The following is a 14,127-nucleotide window of genomic DNA, read 5'->3' as shown; positions in this document are numbered from 1 at the left end:
ACTAAAATTTTAGGCTGTTATCCAAAACCTTCTGCAAAACTTGTATTTGCATCAGTGTTGAGATGCAAAAAATGGTGTGTCCAAGCGGCTTGCCATATTTGATGTTGTTGATACCAAATTGCATTGGTCCATGCATGTGTCATTACTAAACTGAATTGAAAAAATTACATTTTAGTACTTTGAATAATGGATTAATAACTTTAATTTCAGTCTGTTCCTCACACGAAAGTATGGAAGCCCATTTCCACCACAAAAAACAAAATGAAAAAGTAAGTGTGACTCATTTCATAATTCTGACTTTTTTTCTTGCAATTGCGAGTCTACACCTTGGAATTCTGACTTTTTTTCTTAGAATTGTGAGAAATAAACTTGCAATTGCGAGTTACAGAGTTTTTCTGGCAAATGTGAGTTTGTATCTCGCAGAATCTGACTTTTTTTCTCAATCTCACAATTCTGAGATAAAAAAAAATATATTTTTCTCATCATTTTGACTTTATATCTCGCAATTCTGACTTCATAATGCGATTGCGACTTTATATTGTGCAATTCTGAGAAAAAAGTAAGAATTGCGAGATAAACTCACAATTACGAGAAAAAAAGTCAGAATTGTGAAATAAAAAGTCGCAATTACCTTTTTTATTTTGTATTCAGTGGCGGTAACAGGCTCCCATACATAACTCTCATATGGATTAAAAAGGCTTGAAATGCTGTGCTTCAGGGTGCATTTCGCCTATCAATTCGTGTCGATAAAGTATAATAGGGTAAATCCTGTATAGTGATTTATCCTATATAGTGCTTGCATAAAGCAAGTAGTGCATACACTTGTAGCTGTTATGTATCTTTGTAAGTCATTGTAAGCTTTCTTTTGAGGCATGCGCAAGCGCATGAACACCCCCTCCTCCCCGTTATAAAAAAAAAAACAAGTGGGCTCCCCCAAAGTCCACGGTATAGTTCGAACACTGCTGTGCTTAAGTCATATAGACTGCTTTGAGGGTTTATTTATAAGCTCGTGGGCATTATGAGCAGTCACTGCATGTAAAAAACTGTGTGAAGTTGCATCTAAATACATATTTTTGTGTTATGTAGAAGTTAGAAAGCCATTTGGAATGGCTTGAGGTTGAGTAAATGATGATAGAAATTAAATTATTGGGTCTTCGGGACTGGGCATTCGGACAAATGGGTTTCTGACTTTAAATGTTGTTGAATGCATCATTTTCCTTCCTTTCACTGGCCTCAGCGTGAGATCTGATGAATGGTGTGTTTTATAGTATTAGGGCTCTTAAGAAAAAGGACCAATTCTTCTTCTTTTCTCCGCAGCGGGGACACTTCAGTAATGAACAAGCACTTTGGGTGCCGTACTAAACTCCTAAAAGCTTTGTACTGTAAACAGCATGTGAGTAATTTAATGGCTAATGCCACCATAAAGAACGTCCACCGCTTCCCTGCAGCATCAGCAGAGAGATTCCTGCATTTGTAATGAAGAAGTGAAGGACGTCTGTGGATTCTAGAGTGAAAACTAAGGTTTCAGCTTCATTAGATGTCGGTTCGAGTGTTGGCCGACAAGTGCTCAAATGAAACGGTTGCCATTTCTTACCAGCAGCATTGAGGAGACTCTGTGGAAACTGGCTCGGGATTGCTGGAGCTCTAACCCTGTAATAAGCTCTAGTCTCCTGCTTTGATGGGCATCCGTTTCCTCACAGCAGTGAGACAGAACTGTACTGTGAAGACAGATTTGACTGTTCAAACCGTGTGGAATCACAGCCGAGGCCAAACAGTTTTGTAGTTATTTTGATTTTGCACAACACACCCTCATGTTCAACACATACTTGCCAAAGAGCTCTTAGAATGTACTGCATAATTTGATTTATGGCTGGGCGGTTTGTCTTGGGCCTGTAAGAAACCACTTAATAACCACCCGGAGCTCCCTAGCAACCACTCAGAACACCTTAGCAGCTGCATAGCAATGCCTTGGCAACCACTCAGAACACCTTAACAACTGCATAACAATACCCAGGCAAATGCCCAAAAGAGTTTAGCAATTGCATAGCAATGCCATGGAAACCATCCAAAACACCTTAATATGTGCATGGAAACTCTCTGGCAACCACTAAAAACGTATAGTAATGTCCTACATAGCAACGTCCTGGACACCTTAGCAACTGCATAATATTGCTCTGGCAACCACTCTAAGCATCAAATCAACTGCATAGCAATGCCCCGGTAATCATCCAAAACACCTTATCAACTGCATTTTAACTCCCTGCCAACCACACCAAACCACCTTAGCAACACCCTGACAACCACTCAAAGGATTTTAGAAACTGCACACAACACCCTGGCAACCATTCAGAGCATCTTTAATAACTGCATAACAACACTCTGGCAACCACTCAAACCACCTAAGCAACACCCTGGCAACCACTCAAAGCATTTTATAAACTGCCTAGCAACACCCTGGCAACCAGTCAGAGCATCTTAGAAACTGCACAGCAGCACCTGACCAACCACCCAAAACACCTTTGTAGCTCCCTGGGAACCACTCTAAACACCTTAGCAACTGCATAGCATCACACTGGCAACCATTCAGAGCATCTTAGAAACTGCATAACAACACCCTGGAAACCACTCCAAGCATCTTAGAAACTGCACAGCAGCACCTGGCCAACCACCCAAAACACCTTAACAATTGCATAGCAACACCCTGGGCAATTATTAATCACATTTTAGCAACGCCTTAGCAACCACCCACATCATCCTAGCATCATGTTGAGTTTTTCGTGAACATGACTTTGAAGACCATCATGGGTTAGAGTCTTATACGTTCTGATGAAGAAGAGTATTAGAAGATGGTCCTTTGTAACCATGACATCCTTATTGACCTTTATCAGGACAGAATGTGTTTTGTTGTCAGGCTAAAGCGATATGCTGCAGCAGCAGCTCGACTGCAGGAAATGCCAAAGCGCTGCTGAAGGATCCTAATGTTGAGTTTGGCTTCGGTCCCAGAGGTCACAGCAATATGAGATGCTGCAGGCCTCACAATCGCGTCTGAACTGGGATCAGCTCTGACCAGTTTTTGGGTGGAATTGTGAAATGAGTTTGCTCTGCCATGCTGGATCAGCAGCTTTTCGCTTGACTGTTTCTATTTACTCGCCCGAGGTGAAAACATGTGTCGGTTTTTCTCCAAATAGCGACTCGAAGACTCATGATTTCCTTTCTCTCAGCAGATGTGGACGAGTGCGCCGAGGCCCTGGACAGCTGCAGTATGGATGCCATCTGTCAGAACACCCTCAAGTCATACAAATGCATCTGCAAATCAGGATACAAAGGCGACGGAAAGCACTGTGAAGGTGAGAAACGCTTACTAAGAGAAAAAAAAAATGCAGGACAAATGAGTTCAGAATAGAAAGGCTTGATTGCTGTAACTGAAAACTGAATTACTTATACTTAGATTCCCCCCTTCTATGTAAAGCGATTTGAGTGCCCAGAAAAGTGCTATATAAATGTAATTATTATTATTATTATTATTTTCTCTTGAAAAAGTAAGGGATTACTCAAATTTTTTTGTAATTTAATTACAGTTACTTTTTATGTAATTGCATTAAATACTGTATAGACTATAGAACAATTCTATATAAAACTAGTGAATTTATCAATAGGGCCTTTCGCACCGCGGGAACCTTTTCATAGTACCAGAACTAATTGTGGAACTACCCACTTTTTGGCGTTTTCGCACCGCCGGAACTGGGTGCGATTTTAGTACCGGACTGCCTTTTTCGAGAACCAAATTAGCTCCTACTCCGGAGAAGGGTCTAACCAGCACAACTGGTACTAATCGTGACGTAAGTACCCTCTGGGCAGCGAAAGTCCCGGCGCGGTCCCTTTAGGCAGGTGATGTCTACCATGGTAGTCCAGGAGTGCCATCTCTGGCTGAACCTGGCTGAGATGCGGGACACCGACAAAGTCCGCTTTCTTGACACCCTGATGGAAGATGGAAGGGGTTGCTCTTTTGGGGCCACTAACATCTGGGACTGGGCTGGGGGCATTCACCACCATTGATGCCTGTTCAGTCGCTCACCCCTCGGTCAGCGGAACCCACATTCTTAGTAAAAGAGCAATTTCCTTCATCTCTGGGTCTCATGTGTCGAGATCTGTCTGTGAGCGACGCTCTGCTTCCTTACTGTCAGTCTCGACACAGTGTATCGCCACTCAAGAGGTTGTGGTTGCAGGATGCTCTGCTTCCTCATGCTTCCCTTGCTATCTCTCCGCAGGATCCAGGGAGAGGCGCAAGGAGATTAAATACTCCCAGATAACGCCTCGTTCCCACTTGGTCGCGCTCACATACATCATACAGGGTTGGGGACCTGCAGGCATTTTTGATCAATGAATCGTGCCTTGAGTTTGGGCCGGCTAATTCTAACGTTATCATGAGGCCCAGGCCCGGTTATGTGCCCAAAGTTCCGACCACTCTCTTCCAGGACCATGTGGTGAACTTACAAGCGCTGCACCTTGGAGGAGGCAGATCCACCCGTTGTGTTGCTGTGTCCTGTTCGCGCTTTGTGCATTTACGTGGAATGCACCCAGAGCTTCAGAAGCTCTGAGCAGCTCTTTGTTTGCTTTGGAGGACAGCAGAAAGGGAAGGCTGTCTCTAAGCAGAGGTTGGCCCACTGGCTAGTGGATGCCATTGCCTTGGTGTACCAATCTCAAGGTGAGCTGTGCTCCCTGGGGTGAGAGGTCATTCCACTCGGAGTGTTGCCTCCTCATGGGATTTGGTGCACGGTGCCTCTCTGGCAGACATCTGCAGAGCTGCGGGCTGAGCACCTTCGTAAGGTTTTAGAATCTCCAGGTGGAGCCAGTTTCCTCCCATGTGTTGGGTATGAACAGGTAATTTGTGGGAGGCCTGCCTCTGTGTCTTGCTTGCGGTGCCATTCCTCTGGTTAGGATACGTGTGCTTATCTTCTTCCAGTACATTCCCATCTGGTGAATCCTGGTCGATTCCTCCAACACCCTGTGGCATTCAGCGGAGGAGTCTGTTGTCACATCCAGTATTTGGGTTGTATGCCATTAGTCACCCCCTTTTACTGGACTTGGTTCCATACATGAGATTCCCTTGGTAATCCTGTATGTTTTTTTTCCATGATATGGTTTCCTTTGGTAAACCTGTGCCTTCCCTAGACAATTTGTTGACTGTCAGTTCCTGTTGTGTTCTCCCGAACTCGGGTCAAGACAGTGCTGTAACCAGTCTTAGTGTTCACATTCCTATTCAGATGTGTCTCTGCATCCAAACGGTTGCTGAAATCTAGAATTGTGAGAGTGTCGGAACAAATTTTTTTTCGGCTTCCCTGGTATGTCCGTGTATTTGATAAATGATCTGGCTTATAAGGCATTAGGTAGGTTATGGATTGAGGTCCATCTGTTCTAACACGCTTGCTTGTCAGCACCTGCACCTTCAATTTTCGTAACACAGTTCTGGTTGTGGCGCTTTCCATCAGGACCCCTAACTTCAGTGTCGACGTAACGTCGATAATGACTGACTGATAGGGAACGTCTCGATTACGTATGTAACCCTCGTTCCCTGAAGGAGGGAACGGAGATGTTACATCTCTCATGCCACAACCGTGAACTGCGCTGAATGCCGGGATGCTTCTTGGCTCCTCAGCACAAACCTGAATGAGTAGATGCATGCTGCCAACTTGTATGTATGAATAGTGGCTTGGGATGCAAATTCCACTCGCCAATTGTCATTGGCCATTTCTTGTAATGCTCAGAGGTGATTGGGGCTCCCAAGTGAGACCCTTACGTCAGTAGGGCCTTTCGCACCGTGGGAACCTTTTCATAGTACCAGAACTAATTGTGGAACTACCCACTTTTTGGCGTTTTCGCACCGCCGGAACTGGGTGCGATTTTAGTACCGGACTGCCTTTTTCGAGAACCAAATTAGCTCCTACTCCGGAGCAGGGTCTAACCAGCACAACTGGTACTAATCGTGACGTAAGTAGACATTGATTGGCCAAACGCGTATGAAAACGCCCTCACCCGCCATTATTTAAAACGCTGTGTAAACATACTGTAAACATTGTGTCAACTTATTTCGCAAGTATGGAGAACAGCGATAGATGGACGGACGCTGAAGTGCAGGCACTTGTAGCACTGTCAGTTGTCGTTGGAGATTCTTAGTCCTCCTTTCCGTTCTTTCAATCGCTTTACGTATACGTCGACTTTCCATGTCCATTATTGTGAAACCCGTGAGACGCAACAAAAACACAGCTCCGATCACAGCGTCTTCCATCCTCCTGTTGTTAATGTTGTTTTTCTTTGTTTCTGTTGTTGAACGCCGCGCACAAATGACGTCGCTGTCGACCGGCTTACGTCACTTCTTAGTACACACTCTCGGTGCGAATGCAACCCTTTAAATAGTACTGGGAAATAGTTCGCGCAAAATCATCCCAGTACTTTAGTACTGTACATTTAGTTCTGGAACTAAAGCGGTGCGAAAGGCCCTATTGAAATTTAACGTCTAATGCAAAAATCAGGGTTGGAAATTAACTGGGGCTTTCCGCAAAAATGCCACAAAAATGAACATAAATGCCCCACAAGTTTAAGATATAAGATAAAAGGGCAAAAATTGCCCCTGCATAATTACAATTAATCTATTACAGCTGTCGCGATAAAAATGAAATGTGAAAAGTGTCAATTAATGACATTTAGAACTGTGCATGTGCATCAGATTTATTTATTTTTTTACAGCGTTGAGTCTTCTAACCAATCACACGCATTTCTGTTGAGCTTATGAATGCGATGGTCAATCAGAGGCATTTAGATTAGTCAACGCTGAAAATGCCGGAGTTTTGTTTGAGTGCGCACTCTCTGACTGACTTAAGCGTACTCGTCAATTGTCATCATAAACAACGAAGTGCAGAAAAGATGTAAGTATTAAGAGACTCATTTTGCAGATTCAGTGATTATAACATTAGTTAACTTGCGCTAGACTGGGCGTGTTTGTCTGTGTAGCTATAATGTGATGTGCAGACGTTTTACGTTCTATATGTATTCTATTAACAAACATTAAAAATCATTATTATAATATCAAGAGCAACAATCGATAGCAATGGTGTTTGTCATAATATTACAGCCTTATGAGTTCTATATTCTGATTTACTGAAGTAATTGGTTAAATTTAAGTAGCTGACATTAAACAGAAATACAATACAATGTCTAAATATTCTTAAATCAAGATACATTTACTTGAGAATCAAAATAACTTCAGATATTAAGTCTTGTTTTCTGAAAAATGTAGCAAAATGAAGTGTTCATGCTTAAAACAAGAAAAAAAATAGGGGCAAGGAAAATAAACAATTTAAAAGGGAAAACAAGTGTATTTTTCTTACGTCTTGTCATTTTTGCAGCATTAATATGCAAAAACCAGGAACAGGCATTATAAACTAACAATAGACAATAGACATAATAAAATTAAATACAGTTTCCAAGCTACACACATTAAAATTGCATAGATTTAAAACAAGATAAACGTGTCTGAGATCAAACTGCATAGGAGAATATATATTTAATATGCCTATCAATTTAAGAAGTTCATTTAGTGCAATTAAGTATTAAAGGGGTCATATGATGCTGCTAAAAAGAACATTGTTTTGTGTATTTGGTGTAATGAAATGTGTTTATGCGGTTTAAGGTTCAAAAAACACATTTTTTTCCACATACTGTACATTATTGTTTCTCCTCTATGCCCCGCCTTTCTGAAACATGTCGATTTTTACAAAGCTCATTGGTCTGAAAAAGCGAGGTGTGCTCTGACTAAACCATGTCTGCATTTGTGATCGGAGAAACGACAAACAACAAGCCTACTCTACTCTGCTCAAAACTCGCGTTGTGTCCATTGTTGGAAGGCCAAACAAAGTAGTTTCGCTTTCACAACGAAACAGCGTCACACATGGCGGCCTTGAGTGAGCAGAGGCCGGGGGATAAAGTGAGGAACGGCCGGAGGGCTAGAGTGAGCAGAGGCGGCGGATTCGAAGGAGCGTCCGGAGGGCTTGCGGCAACCATATGTGACGACCCCGTGGTGATCCACAGCCCAAAGGTGTTGTATTTCCTCAGCAACCAGCACGGATCAACTCCAGGCATGACAAAGCAGATATCGTCCTCTTTTGGAAGGCCAAACAAAGTAGTTTCGCTTTCACAACGAATCACACAGCGCCTTCACGACATGGCGGCTTATAAAGAATATCTCTTTGGATTTGAGATTTTAGTCTTTGCAACTTTACAGATCTTCTTTATGCACCAAGAGCTTGTAACACTCCAAGGAGAAAGGAAAAATTGAAATCGCATCATATGACCCCTTTAAAAAGAATGCAAAACAAGTCTACTTCAATTAGATTGTTAGACTCAACTCTAGGTTTTGTCTGCCACAATAGTGAATGGTTTTAATTACTCATATGCAATTAATTCACTGAATTAAATGGCATATCATGTAATTAATTAGATTTTTATAAAATGATTGACAGTACTAATTTTGGGATTAAATTTATATTTCTTACCCCACTAGCAAACTGTTTCTCTTTTTTCCAAGCACAAATCTAGCCAAACTTGAGGTTTAAACCATAAGAAAACAATTTGCCAGTGGGGAAAGTAAAATAAACGTGATTCAAATCTTAATATCTTATGCTTCTCAAATATATTTATCTTGTTTAAGCATGGTCAGATATTTTTTCTTTGGAAACAAGACAAGATTACTGATTAAGAAACGGTTGTTTTTGCCATGTACTATAGTCTATAATAAGATCACTCTGGTCGATACTCTCTGTGTGTGTGTGTGTGTGCGTGTGTGTGTGTGTGTGTGTGTGTGTGTGTGTGTGTAGACACTTCAAGGTTTCTTCTCCATGTCTTATTTCTGCAGTTCCTTGGTTTCATTTTCAGACTTCCCTAAGGGAAGGGAAATAGGTGTTCAAATGCAAGATTAAAAAGATGACAGACTCAACTCTTTACCCTTTGGACGTGAAATAGAGCATGAAATATCTTACACGTTACCGATAACTTGGACTTGGACTGGTAATTACAGCACAGTCCCAATCACATCAATGCAGGGCCAGAAATTCATTTTTCTATTTCTATTTCTGGAATTGATTTCAAGGGGCATTTTTTCCTTCATAAGGGCAATTTTTATAATTACCTCATTAAACGTATCTTTGTTGTCTTTTATGTCAAATATTTAAAGGGGTCATGAACTGAGAAATCAAAATTCCCTTGATCTTTTAACATATAAGAGGTCATTGTAATATAAAAATATCCTGTAAGTTTCAGAACTCAAAACTTTCTTGTTTGTCTAAAAACAGTTTATATTGAAGGCAGTCTGCCAAAACGACAGCTTGTGGAATGTTCTACTCTATGATGTAATAGTGTGGATAAGTGCTGCCTCCACAGAAGATGATCAACACCTGCTTCTACATCGCTGCCTGTTTAGCCCCGCCTGCTGATTCTACATCACTGCCTGTTTAGCCCCGCCCACCGATTCTACATCACTGCCTGTTTAGCCCCACCCACCGATTCTACATCACTGCCTGTTTAGCCCCGCCCACCTTTTTGCACATGTAGTGTTTGAGAGAGAGGCGAACGCGCAGGTCTACGCAGAAACCAAACGATAAAGATGCTCTGAGAACAAGAAGACCCTGTTCAGTGTTTGCGTTTCCTTCCTTCTGATCCCAACGTTAGGAAAGAGTGAATAAACTTTATTTTTAATGAAGATCTTGGTCCTTTGTTCACTTCATTTTACCACGGATTCATTTACAAACAAGGCACTATTCGACACGGGACTGTGCCGATTATATAGGATCCAACAGTAATGTTGCAACACAAGTGTGAATAACTGTTTTTATTATGTGATCACTATTGCTTTGTCTGTTATTACAGATCGTTTGATATGAGTATTTATGAGTTTTTGACCTAAATCACAGCAGCATCCATCTATGAGGAATGAATGCATGCTGTCAAACATACACAACTGTGCACTGGGTGTTTACTTCTGAGTCTACAATCCTCCACAGCTACTCAAACAGAGCGTTCTGATGAGGGGGGTTAAAAACTGGACAGAAAATAGCTTACTTCTTCTAAATTATGTTTTTTGATGTAAAAATTTTGATAACATTATAAGTGAACCTCAGAGAATAGTACAACATAAAAAACAAAAGCAGTTTATGACCCCTTTATTTTTAACATGTTACTCCAATCAATCAAAATACTCTGGACTGTCGCCTGTAAAATTTGAACAACAACAGTGATCTTTACACAGCAATGAACTGAAACGATCATGTTTATTTACACTGACTGTTTAATTGCCATTTAAAGGCGGAATATGTGTATTTACACAACAATTGCATAATGTAAAAAGCCTACAGTAAAAATATAAATTGTTATAAATTATAAATATATAAATTATTAAATAAAACAGGAATTTATTACACTGTAGAACTGCAATATTTTGGGGAAAAAATACTTTAATTGCATTATAGTAATAATGACTGTTAAGGTTAATTATTAGAAAATATACTGTAACAATGCTTTTGTGAAACAGCATGTCATATTCTGGCTACACAGACAAGACAAACTGTTTATGAATTCATTTAATGCATTTTACGAATTAGAAAATCAAGACCTCACATTGGTTGTTATAGTCAGTGTAAACCCGAATAAGCTAGCAAAATTCAAACAATTTGAGGTAATCAGTTAAGTTAAGAAATGCAAAGTTGAATTAAGCGAAACTGGCAGATTTATATTTTACATGTTAATCACTTGTTAAGCTAACGCGAACATTTAATTAAAAATTTTAAGTTTGGGAATCCCTGCATCACATGTATATGAAATTATGTGAATTTATGCATTTCAATGTGTTTGAAAGACAAAAGCCTTCCAAAGACATAGTAATACATAGTTAAATAACCCACTGAATGACAATTGAAATAAAAATTAACGAACTGAAATGTATATAAGCAGTATAGGCTATTTTAGAAATTTAAAAGATGACAAAGAAGAATTAAAGAGAATAAATAAATTGCTATTATGTTGATAATATGTAATCATGTAATCATTAAAAAAGAAACTGTAGTCGGATTACAAGTATTTTAAAATGTAATCTAATTACAAGTACTTAATTTTTGGAATTTGATTACATAATCCAGATTACATGTAATCAGTTACTACCCAGCTCTGTATAGATGTGTATATTATATACAGAAAGGGACCAAAGATTATTTACCATCGTCTATCTGTTATGAGTTTAAGCTCTTTCAAAAAAAAAAAAAAAACTTGTTATAATCACTGAGGCTGTCTACACTGTAGAGAGAATGTATCTCTTACTTGCATCGTACGTTCATCATTACATTCATTTGGCATTTTGTTTCTTTAGGACAGTTAATTCATCAGTGTTCGTGGTTTTCAGCACACAGATGCTATTCTAACTGTACTGCACAAAGATGTGGTCGTGTCTTGTTTTCTAGTGGCCGTTTGCCTTTAGGGGACGTTTTTGCAGCTCAGTTGTATTTGGAGAGGTGTATGCTGCTTTTGGACCCACTTAGCCAATGTGATCCTTTCTGGATACAAACATCGTAAGCCCAGGCAAAACATTGGAAAGTGAATGAGTTCTGGAATGTTTGCGCTGCGTTAAAACGGCACTCCTGACTGAACCGGGATCAGTGGCGTAAAGCCCTTGATATGGTGTGGAAACACAAATGTGCGCTGGGGAGATATGAGCATCGCTGTTCAAATATACTTCACCACGTGCAAAAAGACAAGCAGCAGAACCGGATCCTAATCCTCTGAAAGCTATTGCAAAACTCTTGATAGCTATTTGCTACAAATAACGTGGGTTTGGGGTAAATAACATGCCTGAGCCTTGAGAAAGCAGCGCTTGCCTATTTGGCTGGTCACACTTCTTAACTAGCTTAACCAGCAAGGGTTTTATGTCTTTATGTCTTTTTATATTTATATTTAGGCACTGTTTACAGATCTTCAAAACTAATTTCATGCATTTATGCATAAAGCTTTACATCAAAAGGTTTTTAAGATCATGAGGAACATAAATGCGGTCAAATATGTTAACAACTTTTGACTGGCTGTGTATACTTGTATGTAAATATAATAATAATGTAATTACATACAAAATGCATTTTTGCTGTTAGCTTATTGCTTTTAGCTCATTTGCAGTTCGGTTAAATTGTCATGTGGTGTGATTAATGAATTTTTCACATTTTCATTATGCAAATAATTGCATTTTGTCTCTCAATCAAAAATGCATGAAAATATTATACAAGATATCCTATATATGCTATTTTATAATATTAATATTTTAATGGAATATTTTTGCTTACCATTTCCTGCTTTTAGTTTATTTGCATTTCATTAAAGTTGTTCTGCGGTGTGACAAATGAATTTTTCACACATATTCATATTCAATATACGAATATTCCATTTTGTTTTAGAAGTTTGTATTAAAATTATTTAAAAAAATACATAAAAGTATTATGCAAGATATATATACTATTTTATAATATTATAAAATATTTTAAGGTCACAATCACTTGCTTCTAGTTTATTTGCAGTTTGCTTAAATTAAATAAATGTACATTAATTTATCATACTGCAGGACAATGTACAAATATTCAAATTTCTCTCTTAATAAAATGTAAAAAATAATAGTATAAAATAAAAATATAAACAAATAAAAAATTATAATATTATATCTTATTTTAATAGAATACTTGAACGTCGTGATTTTAGCTTATTTGGATTACATTTTAATTGTCCTATGACAAATGAATATTACACACATGTTCAATGTATAAATATTGCATTTTGTCTGTCAATAATAAAAAACTGCACAAAAATATTATACAAGATATATATACTATTTTATAATATTTTAATAAAATATTGTAAGGTCATCATTACTTGCTTTTAGCTTGTTTGCAGTTTAAATTGTCATGTGGTGTGGCAAATTAAATTTGCATATTAAAAGGTCAAATATTGCATTTTATCTTTAAAAATTATTACAAAATAAACTTAATTTTATATTAAGTATATCACTGATAGACGCTGCTGTCTAAGTTATGTAAATCCTAAACCAGCCTTAATCAATTGTTGGTCTTTTCAGCAAAGTCCATCCATGCAGACAGTTCTAGATGTTTGCAGGTTCATTTTGCATCGTTCAATCAATATGTACACAGTAAAGTCCATCATCCGAGTCTTAATAGGCTATTTATTATGGCTCTTGGATGCAGAATGAACGTTTATTCCACATCTGCAATCTCCTCAGCTTGAAACGAATGACCTGTAAACAATACGACCATAATAAATAGTGCAAAACACTTTTTTCCTCCACTTCTCGAAATTGCCTGTGCCGTAGATCGCTCGGCCTCATATGGAGATGCATTAGCCGAGGTAAAATAGCTTGTAATTCGACGGAGTGAAGCTGGCGCAGAACCGAAATAAAAAGCAAAAGTGCAAAGACTTTGTACTGTGTTGGAGGTGGGATAAAAAGCATTCAGGAATGAAGACAAATAAAGCGCTGTACTCCAGACGGCGAGCGTCTCTCTCCGTACTCCCTTAGCCCAGACAACTACAAAGCAAAGCAGAGGAGTCTGGGTAATTAGTGCTCAATTGGGCGTCAAATAAGAGGGGATGGCCTGCGTCCCCCTCCACAGACATCCACTTCTCTCTCCAGCTCGGAGATGTTTATTCAGCTGCTCTCGCCATCCAAACATGAGGCATAATTCACTATAATCACCGCAGTTACCGGCACACAGAAGCTCGTATTGAGCTAAATAAATAAATTAGGAACAAACTAAAGATGTTTGAGCAGATGCATTTTAAATGGGTGATATTCTACTCTTTTTGAAATCAACTTAAAATGTTAGTCAAGGTTTCATCAGCAAAAATGTTTTTTCAAGGACCTCAGAAATAAACAGCCTGTTTTGATACTGTACCTTTAAGAAGATGTAAATGACCTCTGTTGTTATTGGCTAAACTCCTCGCAAAAGTTGTTGAATACTGATTAGGTGTTGATATGCAAAAGTGCATATCTGTCTATCCGTCTGTCTATCTGTCTGTCTGTGTCTGTCTGTCTGT

The 14,127-nt window shown here is 39.0% G+C and overlaps 1 protein-coding gene across 1 annotated transcript in view; it reads left to right on the top strand.

Moving 5' to 3' along the window:
- Window positions 1-14,127, top strand: part of LOC107711798 (signal peptide, CUB and EGF-like domain-containing protein 3) — a 113,397-nt gene that overhangs the window by 14,102 nt on the left and 85,168 nt on the right. Inside the window, exon 2 of the mRNA XM_016516850.1 lies at window positions 3,225-3,347. Within this exon, the coding sequence (XP_016372336.1) occupies window positions 3,263-3,347 (85 nt within the window). The 5' untranslated portion in view covers window positions 3,225-3,262. The remainder of the gene's footprint in view (window positions 1-3,224; window positions 3,348-14,127) is intronic.

Source organism: Sinocyclocheilus rhinocerous, unplaced genomic scaffold (assembly GCF_001515625.1).
Source record: "Sinocyclocheilus rhinocerous isolate Xijiao unplaced genomic scaffold, SAMN03320098_v1.1 scaffold1409, whole genome shotgun sequence".
In the NCBI taxonomy this organism is placed as follows: domain Eukaryota; kingdom Metazoa; phylum Chordata; class Actinopteri; order Cypriniformes; family Cyprinidae; genus Sinocyclocheilus; species Sinocyclocheilus rhinocerous.
The sequence above is the reverse complement of the archived record's forward strand: the minus strand, read 5'-3'. Positions and strand labels throughout refer to the sequence as shown.